The sequence below is a fragment of the Habropoda laboriosa genome, unplaced genomic scaffold (genome assembly GCF_001263275.1).
Source record: "Habropoda laboriosa isolate 0110345459 unplaced genomic scaffold, ASM126327v1 scaffold107, whole genome shotgun sequence".
Taxonomy (NCBI): Eukaryota; Metazoa; Arthropoda; class Insecta; order Hymenoptera; family Apidae; genus Habropoda; species Habropoda laboriosa.
Genome location: NW_017100249.1, coordinates 1,896,117 through 1,912,450, shown reverse-complemented (window position 1 = coordinate 1,912,450; position 16,334 = coordinate 1,896,117). Strand labels below are relative to the sequence as shown.

General features: G+C 35.4%; 2 protein-coding genes across 2 annotated transcripts; both read left to right on the top strand.

Annotated features, from left to right (window-relative positions):
• LOC108572201 (adenosine deaminase CECR1-like) lies at positions 1–3,811 on the top strand. The gene is made up of 4 exons (XM_017934401.1): positions 1–312; positions 674–1,265; positions 2,425–2,748; positions 3,424–3,811. Exons 1-4 carry the CDS (start codon positions 105–107, stop codon positions 3,809–3,811), a joined length of 1,512 nt encoding a protein of 503 aa, XP_017789890.1. The 5' UTR covers positions 1–104.
• Positions 3,812–5,977: 2,166 nt separating this feature from the next.
• On the top strand, positions 5,978–9,739 carry LOC108572200 (segment polarity protein dishevelled homolog DVL-3). The gene is given in 8 exon segments (XM_017934400.1): positions 5,978–6,437; positions 6,884–6,953; positions 7,392–7,644; positions 7,770–7,952; positions 8,020–8,230; positions 8,375–8,503; positions 8,578–8,792; positions 8,870–9,739. Coding segments are annotated over 8 exon segments (2,052 nt in total). The 5' UTR covers positions 5,978–6,276; the 3' UTR covers positions 9,700–9,739.
• Positions 9,740–16,334: the final 6,595 nt, after the last annotated feature.

The following is a 16,334-nucleotide window of genomic DNA, read 5'->3' as shown; positions in this document are numbered from 1 at the left end:
AGGGTGCAAACAGTCGAGGTGATTGGATCGCTGAGAGTACCAGGTCTTGATATCTACGCGCGCGACAACATCGGACGATAATCGTCAGGCATAGATCATCGATCATGAGGGTCTTCGTTCTTTCATTGGTAATACTGTTCTGTTCAGCCGGCGTAAATGTCGCGTTTCCACGTGCAAATTACTCATCCCTTCGCAACGAGATACTGGAGTACGAGCAACGATTGATGGTAGGCGCCAATATAACGTTGAACGAAATCGAAAGGGTGGCTAACGGGATCCTGACGAAGGCTAAGGACGAAGAATTGAACGCTGGTTAGTTTGATTGTTTAAAACGTTTCGATAATACGTGTATCGTTATGGTGAGAGGATTTAAATGGTATTTCGATCTGTACCAGTATACATAATGACATAAAAGTGGGAAACCTGTTTGATACGTAACACGTGCTCTGGTCACCTTTGCGTGTATCGTTAGATTAAAACGGCTGAATGAAATTGACCGTGATATAACGATTGCTCGAAGAACGATGGACACTCTTGCTTTTTAACAGTCCAACTGAAATTTTCGTCAAATTGTATTATTTTCACGATATCAATGATCAACAGGTGGCAATCGTTTGTTTACCAAAGTGTGTTTATCTCCAAAGATCTCGCGGTTCCTACGTAATTTTTCCAGGCTTCAAGAATCCTCTTCTGTTCGCACCGTCCAGGAACTTCATCGAGGCGAAGAAAGACATCGAGAAGTCGAAGGTGTTCGAATTGCTTCGTCGTATGCCGAAAGGCGCGGTGCTGCACACTCACGACACATCGCTCGTCAGCAGTGATTACATCTATCACAACATCACGTTCCGCGATGATCTATACGTTTGCATCGTCGACTGTGTCGTTAAGCTTCGTTTCTTCAGAGAGCCCGATCAGACGTGCGACTGGAAGTTGTTGAAGAAAGTGCGGGAGGACCCGATACGAGGTAAAATCGTGGAGAAAATGATTCAGGAGAGGATGTCGATGGAGGTCAACGATCCTATGGCTGCTTATCCGAACGTGGACATGGCCTGGACCAAGTTCAGCGACATTTTTGCGTTCATCGGTCCCTTAGTGACGTTCAGACCTGTTTACGAGGACCATTTCCTCGAGGCTCTCGAACAGTTGTATCAGGATAATGTGATGTATCTCGAACTACGATCCACTCTGCCGACTTTGTACGATTTTGATGGCACTAACTACATGCCCGAGGATCTGGTTGGTATCTACGAGAGGCTCACTGAGAGGTACTTCTTCTTGTTACGCATTTTCCAGCTGGTTTTTAGGGACACTTGTTAACCTTTTCGCTGCGATCGTGTGTCTGTTGAGAAACGATCATATTGATAAATGAAATAATTTTGTTGCTGTAATTTTAAATAAGGAGACTTGATTGAATCGTTTGTAGAATTAAATATGGTGGACGATTATAGTTGTTCTGTAGTAGCGAGAGAGTTACATTTCATTTCTGTTGTGTATTACTGTGTAATTTAGAGAAATTATTTAATATGCAAAATATGTGAGACGTTAGAATCTCTTCAGCTATTTAAGCAAAAAGAGAAATTCGCAGAATAATCGGTAAGAGTTTGATATGTTATAATTGCTTAGTCAAGGTCAATTATGATAGTAATTATCAAAGTAATCTAAGTAAAAAATCTAAAAAAATCGAATTTATCACTTATCTTGAGTTTCAAAATAATGTGGAATAATTCGTTGAAAGATATCTTGAAACGAAACATACACGACTGAATGCACAATTGACTTCGTTCTCACAAAGTAAAAATTCGATTCAATAGTAATTGTACCTACATTCCCACGCACGTTTCTTTCACATATAAATGAACATTTTCGTCTGATCAACGAAGATAATACTTTTCCTAATTATCCTCGATCGCACGTGACTTACGTGAATCGCGCGAATTAACATCTTCTTTAACCCTCGCCCAGCCAATGCCGGGTCACTTTTAATTAACCCATGTCTTAAGCATAGCGAAGAGGCGGCAACGTCCTCTCGTTCGCTAGGCTCAATCTTATCGCTGTAACATAAACAAATGACTGCGTGGAAAGTTGGAACGTCTTTAGCCAGACAGTATTGAATACAACAGCGAAAAAAAAAAGATCGAAGAAGCTAAATAATAGCATAAATATGTTCGAGATGCTACAAATTCATAGGAAATGATATCAAATATAGCTCAAAATGTATAACATCCCTAAAGATTAGTTCTGAAATACATATAGTAAAAATTCCAGTATGGGTCAGAAGTGACCCAACGTTGGCGTGTCGCGTCACTGTTTTCGGTCGGCTGTTCGGGGGTTAATAGCTAATGAATCAGAAAAGGCTGACTAAATGATTAATCAACGTACGTCGCTATAGCTGCATCGTAATTCCTTTGAAAATTCCTTCGACAGATTCAAGAAAGAGCATCCGGATTTCATCGGAGTCAAATTGATTTATGCACCGTCACGAATGAGCAGCCATCAACAAACAGAAGATAACATAAAAACGATGAAACTACTGAAGAAAAAGTATCCTAAATTCATGGCTGGATTTGATCTGGTCGGTCAAGAAGACAAAGGATACACGCTGAAATATTTCGCAGACATACTGAGGAACGGCGAGGAAGATAACATCAACTTCTTCTTCCACGCGGGAGAGACGAATTGGTTGGGCGCTTCTACCGACGAGAACCTTGTCGATGCTATTTTACTGAATACTAAACGCATTGGCCATGGGTAAGAGAAGTTACATGTTAAATTTAATTTTATCCTGCGACTGCGTGTAATGAACCGATAGAAATAGAAAGGAGATGTTTGTGAACCACTTTGTCAAGGCTGAGGAGCGTTCTCCTTTTCAAGTATTTACTTGTTTATTTAGCATTAGCAATGGAAAATACTGTTCAAGAAAAAGAGAGAGAGAAAATTGAATATAATGACTTGACTGGATATGGATTTCCTATGAAAATATAAAATTAATAAATTATAGGAATTGTTTAAAATTATTTCTACAATCTTAACTGAATTATGAAAAGCTAATTGAATATAATGAACTAAGAAAAATAAGAACAAAATGAAGTCAAAATATACAATAAATAAATTATAAAAATCACTTCAAATTACTCCTAAAATCTTGTCTGTATTACAAAAGCTACTATCTATATACATCTGAAACTCAGAAGAAACCCTTTGCGTATCGAAATGTTGCAATCGATAGGTACACTAGACGTCGCAGCCTATTCTTAATCTCTTATCTTATCATTGCACCGAGCTCGACGAAAAAAAAGCTAGACTACAAGAGCAAAACGATTGAAAGAGAATCTAAATAAAAGCACAACAATTAATGTTTTTTTCAATCCTAAAAAAAAAAACAGAAAAAATACTTTAACACTTCAATTTTATATTTTTACTTAGATACGCCCTGAACTCTCATCCCTTCCTCTTAGAGCTCACCAAGCGATTGGATATCGCCATCGAGATAAACCCGATCTCTAATCAAGTTCTAAAACTCGTGGACGATTTGAGAAATCATGCTGCCAGACGATTGTTCTCTGAAGGATACCCAGTGGTGATTTCCAACGACGACCCTGGTTTCTGGGGTTCCAGAGCCCTTAGCTACGACTTCTACGAAGCTTTTATGGCGCTCATGTCGAAACACGCTGATCTCAGAAGTCTGAAACAAGTGGCTCTTAACTCTCTTCACTACAGCAGCTTGACTAACTCCGAGAAAGAAAAAGCTCTTGCGCTATGGCAAGAGAAATGGGATACCTTCGTAGAGGACGTAGTCAGAGATAATTATTAAGAGTATTAATTGACGAATAATAAATGACAATTATTAGGAATACTCTCTTTCTTCTTATATTGTTTAATATAATTAAAAAACATCGTTCAATCGAATGATCTCAACGTTCGATAAAAAAGCATCCGGTGTTTTCTTTTTCTTCATTTCTAATTGATGAAGTATCGCAATGAACAGATATTGTTTTTCTGCTTGATGAAATTCAAATAATTTTCTACACTCCTGTTAACCAGATAAACGAACGATTCGTTATTCTATTTCTGGTTTATTATTTCCACGTGTTATAATTGGACGTTAGATTCAGATCTTACGCGTGTATCGTTTTGAACATTACTTATTTACTAGCAATGATGAATTGATGATAGAACCGGTTCCCGGTATAATTTCTTTTACTCAAGGATACAACTACGAGATTTATGTATTGGGATTTCCAGAATGTTCGTGCCGATTTCCAGTAGCTTCTGTTAGAATAAATGAAACTCGATAAAAAAACGTGTAAACCTCGCTTGTATATTCTGAAAGATTATTTTTTCACCTGTATTTCGAAGACGAAGCAAAACAATGCTTTTCTTTTGCCAAAAAAAAAAGAAAAGATTTCACTGAATCTGCAAAAAAAAATGTTTGCAAAATTTAGAAATTTTAATCTTTAAAAAAAAAAGAAATTTGGAAATAAAAAATAAATTTTGTTTGGTAAAACGGAATTTTCAAATTGCCATAAAAATGGCGAAAGATTGTAGAATAAAATGAGATACATATCTTATAGAATAAAGAAATAATTACTTGAAAATACGAGGCGCAATTATTCGCATAAAAATGGCCACGAATTTTCTTTAACAACCCAATGCACGTTATATACACGCAGTGCCTGTGGATCCCTTACGCGGATGCATGATTTACTTTCATTTAAAATCCCTTTTCTTCTGCTCGCGCGACCGTATAATTAAGTCTGCGCTCCTCGTTGCCGGATTGAAAGCCGCAGAGCAACACACTGTCTTTTTTTTTTTCGTTGTTGTCCGGAAAAAAAATAATGAATAGAATTACGGTTAATGACGCGGTGTGAACGTGCGTGTAAATTACCCAGCACTCGAGAAGACACACGATCGCGTTGTATCACGGCAGCGCGTGTGATTATCGAATGCAAACATTGCCTTTCTCGCTTCCGAATTGTGAACCGGAAGTTGAATGGGATTGAGGGTCGCATGCTTGCGTGAACGTAATAAATTGGTACAAAGGTGCTGTAACAGTGAATAATCGTGCTTTTCGCGTTATTAATCCGCGTTAAGATCGATAAGATGGTGCTTGAATATTAATGCCAGTATAATTGCTTAGTTACACGTTCAAATTTACAGGAGATGTATCGTCACGTATTTATGAGCAAACGCGTGTTGAGTACGCACAGATAAGCTAGAGACAGTACATGGAAATACTATTTGTAGAAATTGTTTGTTCTAATTGGCTCGGTTAGTGTAGAAAGTTGTGCAAAATATATTATAATTTTGTTTGACTTGATATTACGTTGTTCACGGTGTTTGCTTTCTGAGTAATTGGCAATTGGTGTTTATGATAATACCTACTTGAGAAATTTCATTCGATGCCGATCGAATCGATTAAACTATTTACTTAAAATTTTTTCACGATAGAACGTATTTATTTGGAACGAAGGTGTTCAAATTTTGCGAGAAAATACGTATCTATAACGATAAGATAGATAAATATTTACGATAATAAAAGTTGTAACATAAGACGTCAGTGATTAGAAATATGTAGTAAGTATAGTGGCGTTTGACTATCGTATTTTTTCTTAGACTCTACAAAGAGGCACTACGCATGCGAATTACAATTCGACAAAGACATAATTCGGAAGTTGCGTACCTTTCACATGAATTTTCCGTGAATAAAGGAACATTGAAAATTTATACCGAATTTAACAAAATGCATAACCATAAAATATACGCGTATTAACTTTCAAAAATAGGAGCGTCAAGCATAATAGATTTCGGAACCCTTCGCCATCTTCGACAATGGTGCAGCAATGCCATCTGACGATGAAGCTGGCGAATAGCTGAAAGGGTGTAAAAATGAGACTCGAGATTGTCTTTCTATCTTCGTTCATTTCCAATCCTCGAGCGTACTGTCGAGTGTCGGGCCGACCGCCGCGAGTGTGTGTAATCTCGACAAGAATGTTGACGTTTAATTCAGCTCGTCGGAGGCAACGAATACGCGCCGCGCGAGTCTCGTGAATAATGTCAACGGTTTCCTTGTAACTCGCTGCACGCAGTCGTAATAATGTTACGCATCGCAGAGTTCACGTAAACCCGTAGACTTCATGAACGAACGATCGTCGTACGCGCGAGGGCTTTGGCTCGAACTGTGACGCGCCATATTGGTTTAAGAGAATTGTTCATGTTAGTGGGCTTTGGGTGAATCAGTTTTATTGCAAATGCACATAGAACAATAGAGTTCCAACGATGGAAGAGACTAAAATCATATATCACATTGACGACGAGGAAACCCCTTATCTGGTGAAGCTCACCATCTCACCGGAAAGGGTCACTCTAGCCGACTTCAAAAATGTCTTGAATCGGCCAAATTATAAGTATTTCTTCAAATCAATGGACGATGATTTTGGGTGAGTGTCACACCGATACGCATGTCCCTTGAATGTTACGCTCGTACTCTTTCCGACCTACGGATTAACGATTGTTACTCGTCGCTGAAACATTATCTTTCATCTTCGACTCGAGTCAATGCCCTACGATTTAAACAGTATCCGCTTTGGAGATAGAGTTTCATTTTGACAATTATCCCCTATTCTGCGTTCGCTTTTCACATCCTATTTGCAATCATTTTTAACAAATATTTAATGCCGATGTAGTAACGTTGTATTTTTACGTAGAATACGTTATTGCAAACAATACTTAATTATATTACTTGAATTTCTTTATTTACTATATGCGCATTTAAAGTTTATTTTTTTTTTTTTCTCAATTTTTGACTGAGTTAGCTATTGTAATGTTGGTCTTTTTAGTAAATCAAATTATTGGCATATTAAAAACATTTTTATTTTTTCATTAGTGTGGTGAAGGAAGAAATTGTAGATGATGATGCCCATCTTCCCTGTTTTAATGGACGGGTTGTTTCTTGGGTAAGACTCTTGAATAATTTTTAGTACAACTTAATAGAACTTCCACTTTAATTGTTGGATAAGTTCACCTTATCATAAGCATGGTTATATTGAAAAGTTAAAAATAAGTTATTTTATGCAATGTGTATTGAAATATACACTTCAGTTAATGATATCAATTTAAAAAAATGGTAATAGTTAAAAAAAGTGTTAATATAAGTTTTGTGATTACTTGCATATCCACAAAACTTGGATAGGATATAAGTGTTAAAGCATGTATATTCTAATTCATTTATCACACTAGAACTGTAGAGAAACACTTGCAAATTATTTCAATAGGACAGATATATTTGATACATTGATATACTTTTTATCCCATAAAAATGTCTTGTAAAACAAGAATTAAGGTCAAGTGGAGTATCAATTTCTTAATAAAGAAATCAATTTATTTACCAATAGTTGGTATCTGCTGAAGGCAGCAATGTGTCAGATGGTGCATCACAATGCACAGATTCAGTGGCACACAGTGAGGTAAAGCATGATCGTGTGGATCATGTCACACCTGGTCACACAAATCGTGGCCCACCTCCACTTTCACATGATGACACTTTAACTGAAACTGAAAGTATTACAAGTAGTCGGCAGGGACATCATTTGCATAAAAGTTCAAGACACCATACAGATAAATATGAGAAATACAATAAATACAATGGTATGTTATTAATTGTGTGAATTCATCTCTAATTAGACTCTAATTTTTTTAGTAATGTCTGCTAGAAATAAGAAAGGTAGAAAGTCTGTTGTTCACATGTCATTTTTTTTAATTTATTGACTCAGGATTTCGTATAAATGGTCATTCAAAGCACAGATCGGGCCATGGTTATGAGACTGCTTCTATTTTAAGTTCAGATTTAGAGACAACAACATGTTTAGAGTCAGATGATGATGCTAGTAGCCGTATAACATCTACCACAGGTAGACACACCAACATGAGTAGTACAGTTGACAGGGCAACCTTAGGTAAATATATTTTAGAAATCAAGTGGGACTTAGAACAGGAAATAAATTTTTCATATTTGAATATTAGATCGGCGTAAACTACAGAGAAGAAGGCGACATAGATTACCACCTATGTCTAGAACATCATCCTTTAGTAGTATCACAGACAGTACAATGTCTTTGAACATAATAACAGTTTCATTGAACATGGATACTGTTAACTTTCTTGGGATTAGTATTGTTGGTCAAAGTAACAAAGGTGGTGATGGAGGAATCTATGTTGGTTCAATAATGAAAGGGTATGTGTTAAATTGTAGTGAATTTTGAATTGTATTGTACAAAGAGCTCTGTACAATATATTGTTAGAACAGAGTATTTAGTGAACTAATTCCACTATATTTACAATAGCAGTTCTTTCATGTAGTCAATTTTTACATGTGTAGGGGAGCAGTTGCTTTAGATGGTCGAATAGAACCTGGTGACATGATTCTTCAAGTAAATGATATTAACTTTGAAAATATGTCTAATGATGAGGCAGTTAAAGTACTACGCGAGGTAGTTCAAAAGCCAGGGTATGTTTAAAATATTAGTAAATAAATAAAACGGTTGTAACATGTTTCATCATAATTATGAATACAATTTGTAGACCAATCAAATTAGTTGTTGCAAAGTGCTGGGATCCTAATCCAAAAGGGTATTTCACAATACCACGTACAGAACCTGTACGGCCTATAGATCCTGGTGCTTGGGTAGCACATACAGCTGCTATAAGGGGTGAAGGGTTTCCTCCACGCCCACCAAGTGCTACAACATTAACATCCACATCAAGCAGTCTTGCAAGTACATTGCCAGATACAGAACGTGAGTTTTTGTCTCATTAAGAAGACTTAAATAAAACTTAGTTTAAAACATATTATGTAAGGAACACATTTGATTAGGACCAATAGAAGAACTACACCTTACGGTGAATACCGATATGCCGACAATAGTACGAGCGATGGCTCGGCCTGATTCAGGGTTGGAAATTCGTGATCGCATGTGGCTTAAAATAGTAATACCAAACGCATTTATTGGAGCAGATGTTGTAGATTGGCTTATTACTCACGTAGAAGGATGTATCGATCGCCGTTATGCAAGGAAATACGCATCTCTTATGTTACAAGCTGGTTTCATTAGGCATACAGTGAATAAAATAAGATTTTCTGAACAATGTTATTATATATTTGGTGACTTATGTTCAGCCATGAGTAGCATGAAACTAGATTGCGATACAGTTGGACCATTACCTCCACCAAATGCCTGGGACATGCCTTATTCAGGAACATATGCACCTCATTCTGCAACTGGTTACAGTCCAATGCCATTTAACTTCACTAATGAGCCGACTGTATATGGTTATCATCGATAGTGTAATAGACATTCAGTATATATTTCAAAGTATAATATTTTATCAGGCGGCAGTAGCGCAGGTAGTGAACACATTTGTAAAGAACCTATACACGATTTGAAGTCCTGTTCTTCTGCATCTGAATCTGAATTACATATTCCATCAGTGCCAACTATGCCGACTAAGAATTCCGGCAATGGAAATGGTTCGAATGGAAAGAGGTCTAACGGTAGTCGCAGTCGTTCCAGTGGTTCTGAACAGTCTGTGCAGACGGGAACAGGTTCGGGGAATCAACAGAACCAGCAAGACTTATCTGGTAGTAGACAGTCATTTCGCATTGCGATGGGAAATCCTTGTGAATTCTTTGTTGATGTTATGTAGATGTCGGTGTTGTAAATAGATGAGTCATAAATTTGGAGAAAAGAGCAACATATATTCGAACGTTTCGAATGAATACTTTGAAACATTTTATTTACCAGTTTAAATAAGATACCTGTAAGTTCAGAAGAATATTAGGTATCATCTTTATCTTTTTTTTAAAATACTACTCTCGTAGTATTCCTTCGAACAACGCTGATAAATAAAAATGATATCTTTCGGATAGTGCATGTTTTCTATCATTCATGTACGATATTTCAAAGTATTTATTCGCTGCCCTATTCGACTTACTTTTCAGGTTTATATAACTCGCATTCGAGATTTTAGCAATTTGTTCATATATGTCGTCTCAACTTTGCATTCCACTATGTACTTGACAGTAATAATATCTTCAAAGTTCGTCTCTATTAAATGTACTTTATATTCGTGAAAAATATTTGCATGTAACATGTAAATGTACATACTAATGTGGTTCAAACAAGTTGCATCAGAATGTAAGATTTAAATTCAACAAAGAGTAAAACAGGTATTTTTTATGCCGTAACAATAACGATATCTTTGAAATTTCGAATCGTTTTTAGAATTTTATTTTTACTAGTTCTTGTAGAGCTGTTGCCTATAATTTCTTTATCGTTCTTCTCCTTTTTTTTTCTTTTTTTTCTTTTTTTTTTTTTTAACGTAATCAGTGCGAATTTGAAAGTTTATGCGTTCGTTTATTCTGAGGTAATTATGTACACGATCGAACCCACATCAGATATAAATAAATTCTTTATATAAAGTAGTACGATTAAATAAGTTAATGGATAAACTCGTATTATTGCACTTTTGCTGAAATGAAATATAAGTAAATTGACAATTTCATGCATGAGATAATGCAACTGCTGTGTTGAAGTTTAGCATTACGTATAGCAGTAACGAGACTAGTACAACTATTATGTACGAGAAACTCAGTATTTAATATCGATAATTCATTATTATACATACACTATACTGCACGCTTTACTATAAATATATTACGGTGTACTTGTTGATGTAAAGCACGATCGCACATGAAGTAGAGCACAAGCATGGTTATGTAAATAACACGGTTTATGTCGATAAATTTACGTAATGAACAGTATTTTTATTAATATTTTTCCATTGCTTGCGTTCTAGGATTGTCTACGACAATGGGGCAGCTATTTCTTTAAAATCGAGAGGATATTGTTTCGAAATGTTAAACGATTCACTAATTATTGCTTGGCAAACACATTTTTTACGAAATAATCTGCTTTACAATTTAAAAATAAAGAAACGGAAAAAGTATATATATATATACACACATATATGTATGTACAAAGAGAATATGCAACAAAAATGTTATTGTATATTGTGCAATTATTGGTGAATCATTTAAATTATATTGTCCATGCGTAAAGGACAATTTTTTTATTGTATTCCTACTAATTCAAGTTATTTGGTGATGAACGAAAAAAAAAAATAAGAAAAACGTTTACAATTATGTTATGTGGTATTGCATCACAGGTTCGACAATATGTAAATAGAACGAATTATGCTCATATTAAATGTGCCATCTTATCAGTGTTAGAGAATTACTGAACAAAAAGAAAAAAAATACTGCGACATATAATTTATATATACAAGCTTTCCAGGTGTATGCATTTCTTTATTGTTTATGTTCATTGATGTCATCTTATCTACAATTTACGAATTATCTTCTGCATCTCACACGTACACACCACATGTGCACACACACATGTACACACAAACAACAAAAACACAAGCTTATTTCATTTCAAAAGACATTCGTCACACATTTAATTGCGTCTTGCCGTTGCGTTATTATTATATAAATTTTTATTTAGCATATCACATTGTATCTAAATAACGTTCTTTTTATAAAATGCCGCTAGAAAATACTTTGCATTCGATGCACATAAATGCATTGGCGTCGTAACACTATATAAGACTTACTTCAAATATGGTGTAATGTTTCCTTAGAGCATTTCACGTTAACAACAAAACGAGAAAAAAAGAAGAAGTAATGATAATTTAACGTTTAGTTTGTTCGTTCGTTCGTTTTTTTTTTTCTTTTATACATAGACTACTACTTTTTATACAAGTACTTAAACGAACTATTTCCATTGCTTCCTTAATGTTTACGTATTACTCTAATGGATACTAAAATCGATGCCTTTTCTTATTTCTTTTTTTTAACGATAACATGCAACCATGTTTGAAAATTTCGTTGTTTGATCGTGCAATTTTCCAAAAAAAAAAAAGAAAGAAAGAGGAACTGATGTTTCCTTCGTCTTTCCTGTACCCCCGCCACCTTTTTCTCCGGCATCTTATAATTATCCGACGAATAAGCACTATTTTATATTGTCCCTGTAGAGAATAAATATAACGAAATACTTTGTACTCTATATAGGCAAGAGAAATTTTTTACCAGTTTGATAAAGCACAATAATGTATAGGATTGTACAGCAAATGTCTCATTGGAAAATTGCGCACTGGCATTTTTTGAAATCACTTTACCCATTTCTATGGACGTATTTCATTTCGCTGCAAATGATTACTGTAATTCGATATATTAAGAAGGTAGTTTTACACACGAAACTGATTTAACGATATCATTATGATACAAAACCATTATATATTATTCTGTAAAATATATACATACTTTATGTTGCAGACAGGTTGTACAGTATGTTTGAGAAACGCAAAATTTGTGTCTGATTGAAAATATGACAAAGAGAAGAAGAAGAAGAAGAAATAAATAAATTTTGCGACTCACAGACATACTACGAATTTGGTTTATTTTATTTTCTATTTATTGTGCCGCTCTAAAAGGACCTGCTGCTTTCTGTCTAACATACAAAACGACTCAATTCCCTTTGCAACACACGTTGCGTGCATGTGGATTACACCATGTCAAAGACGTAATCGAGTCATTTTTGTGCCTTGTGCTGCGCTGGCGATTGATGCAGATCGGCGTAAGCACGAGGAAACTCGTACACAGACTAGCGATTTGGACAACAATAGCAGAGACAATATCTGTGAGTGTATTTTATTTTGTCACCAAGAGTGACTGACCGCTCATCCTTTCTTTCCGTATGTCTTCTGTCATTCGAATCCAACGAGAAACATTTAGAGAGTAATTTGTATTATTGTTTAGTTTCTTTTTACTAATTAACATGTATCATCAATTTAGAACAATTATGTACCACGGCAGTTACCATTGTTTACTTAACTCTTCTTTCTTTCTTTCTTTTATCATTAACACGTTCTTTCTTTTCTTCTACACGTTGCGTTTTTATACTTTTGGTAAAAAGTTCTCCCCTTATCTCTTAGGTTCCGTCAGAATCGATGCTAAACCAAAACATTGACACGATGAGAGAGAGAGAGAGAGAGAGAGAGAGAGAGAGAGAGAAAGTGCATCTTCTTGAAACTTGTCTTGAGATTCTTGCACTCTATATAATTGCTTGTTCGAAGTGTATAAATATAGGCATCGTACGAGCATCCGAAAGTGTTTTGCAAAGAACCGAAAGAGGAAAAAAGAGAGAGAAAGAGAGAGAAACGTGAATGCATTTTTTTTTTTTGAACACGATCTAGTTGTAGAAAATACACCCACCTTTCTGCCTCGTATGTATTAGTTTGCAGTTACTCTTGCATAAATCATATTACCAAGGCGAACACGTAGTTTCGTTTCACCCGTATACAATCGTAAATCTCTCCCCTTTATCTCGATCATTTTTCATTACATCATCGTCGAGTAATTCCCTCAGACACACCATAGTATGTCCTTTTAGTGCAGCTAAGTGAGAGAGAGTGAGTGTGTGAGTGAGAGAGAATTACCCTTTGACAATTGAAACATAAGACGAATGTTTCTTTTTTCCAGATGAAGAGGGTATTTTGGAGTACCAGTTTCTGCGCAAGTGAAGATACTTGTTAATGCAATACGTATACGTAACGGTGGTAATAGGAGTTGACAGAAGGAAATTAAAGGTATATTTCCACCTGACCTTAAATTAGGTGGATGGAAATAGCGCACACCACCGCGATACGTATATATATATAAATATATTTAATAGACGAATTTTGATAAAGCGTCATAGAGGATAAAGAATCTAAACTATCGTATAATTTGTAATGGCTATACATAAAAAAGGATAGTTTTTAAGGCCATCGAATTTCCATGTGGTATTTAATATCACTCGAGAATGTCTATAACGCGATCTATATAAATTTTGAATGAAAAATAACGATGGCGAGAAAAGCGTGCTTTTTTAAACGCAGGGTGCATGTAGATTGAGAAGAAAAGAAGAAGAAGAAAAAAAGAGAATTCTCGTTAACTCGATTGATATATTTGTGTTTTATCGATCACGTTTTTGTTCTACCTTCTTTTCTTTACCTTAACGATGACGACGTTGTGTTTTGCGATTTTTGTCAGATTTTTTTCACGTCACTTATGAATTTCTTTTTTTAACGAAATTTGGTTTCTGTCTTATGTATAATTGTCACGTTGTAATATGGCTGTATTTTTAATTATACGGGTATACGAACATCAAATTTATTCGACATGCAAAATCGAAAGCACGATGAAGAGAAAAAGAAACGAAGAAAATAAGGTAAAGGAGCAAAAATTGTCGGTAATACGAGATGATATTCGCAAAATTCCTGATTTATTAGTACAACTTATGACTGCCAATACGTCTGTAATCAAGTGTTATTCCATGCTATGAAAAATTAATTAGTATGAAGCATATTGTACAACTGTTGCAAGTATTATATTGTTTCACTTGAATTGTACGCTTAAACAAAAACAAAAATTGAACACATTTGCATCGATCTTTATATGAAAAAAAGAAAATACTCTCTTCGAGATTTCGTGGGCAAAATTCGACCCAGTAAAATACGGGAATGTTGTTTAAATGTATACAAAGTGGCAATAATTTTCAACGATTATTCCTGCTAATTCAAAACGACACCTGCTTTATACTAAATAATTCAGATACTCGATGTGCATGTATGTTTTTATTTTTCCATACTATATCAATCAATTACTCGTTACTCGAGAAGGCAATACATAAATAAATTGTAAAGATAGGATTGTATAATTGGTAAAAAAAAAAGAAAAGAAAGACACTTACTCTTCCCCCGGTTCTGTGTGCAAGTTTATACGAGCATGTGTGATGATGATGATGATGATGATACTGCTATTTGTCGTGTGTGAAACACGAGTCTCTTTTCCTTCATTCATTGAGAAATTAAAAAAAGAAAAAGAGAAGCAAAACCAATCGAAACCTCGACGAGTCAATATAAGTATCGAATGGGAAGTTTATTCAATTGTGACACATTCGAGCGCTGTTTTGACTGAAGTATTTTAATGTCATTTAGAGTACCATAGTACAAGGCGACAAGATAGTCAATCGATATCGCATTTACAGACAGATAGTTCATTCCTTGTATTTTTTACTCCGTGCGAGACAAATGTTTGCGAACTTTTTTATTAAGGCAACGACGACACCGAGTGCACGATTTTCACGTGGAACGATGTCGTCGACGAACCCTATTTGCGATGTTCAACGATTTTATTACACTATTTATTATATTATGCGAGACTAATAAGAGATTTGTAAAGAAAACGACGACGAAGAAGAAGAAGAAGAAGAAGAAAGAAGGAGGAAGAAGAAGATGATGAAGAAATAATAGGAAACGTTTTGACGAGAAGAAAACAAAAGAGTGACAAAAACGAACACACACGCGAGTTCCATCATATTCGATCGACACGAAATAAACGAGACTTGTTTTCGTGGTGCGTGAGTGTTTCACAGGAAACCTTTGCGAGACGGTATGAATGTTGTGTGAGACGACGATCTATTCTCTAAACCCTCTTTTTCTTTCGCCAAACTCTCTCTTTTCAGCGAGGAAAGAAAGAAAGAATGGAAATGTAACGTGAACGAGTTTATATCCATAGTAAGTATGATTACGTGGATGTAACGGATGATCACGAGGCTCAGATTAATCCGCGAGATCAGGTAAAAGATCTGCACGAAGCGTAACAGCTAAAATAGAAACGACGAAAAAGAATTCAATACATGTAGTAGTGTGTGGATATACAGGGAAATAGATTGTAAAGATTTTTATGACTGTCTAAAATTTATTATTGTCTTTGGCTAATTTCATTTCGCTCTTTACAATTTTTGTTTTTCTTTTCTCCGTTATTTCGACACGATTGCGAACAGCGCAGCTGTTTCAATATCTCTACATACTCACAAGTGTAGCTACTCTGCGTGATACGCGCGAATCGTTTAGGTATCGTCACCACTTATAAAGAATTCAATTCTTCTTTATCACTACGCACGACATGTTTTTTTATTATTAGTACTCAATTGTACCGTACTAGAGTCGCGGGTTACGTTGCATGCCAGCTATTACGTTAAACAAATAACTTAGAATTATTCAACAACGATTATTTCCACCGTTTCTATCCGGTTGGTCCTTCGTCCTTTCCTCTCTGTTAACATCGATCGATAAGCTCACTCTCTACAGCATCAAACTATCATCGAAGAAAAAAAAGCGCAAAACTATTGCGATTCTGACGATATTTTTGTTCTTAGGAAAAACGTGTAAAG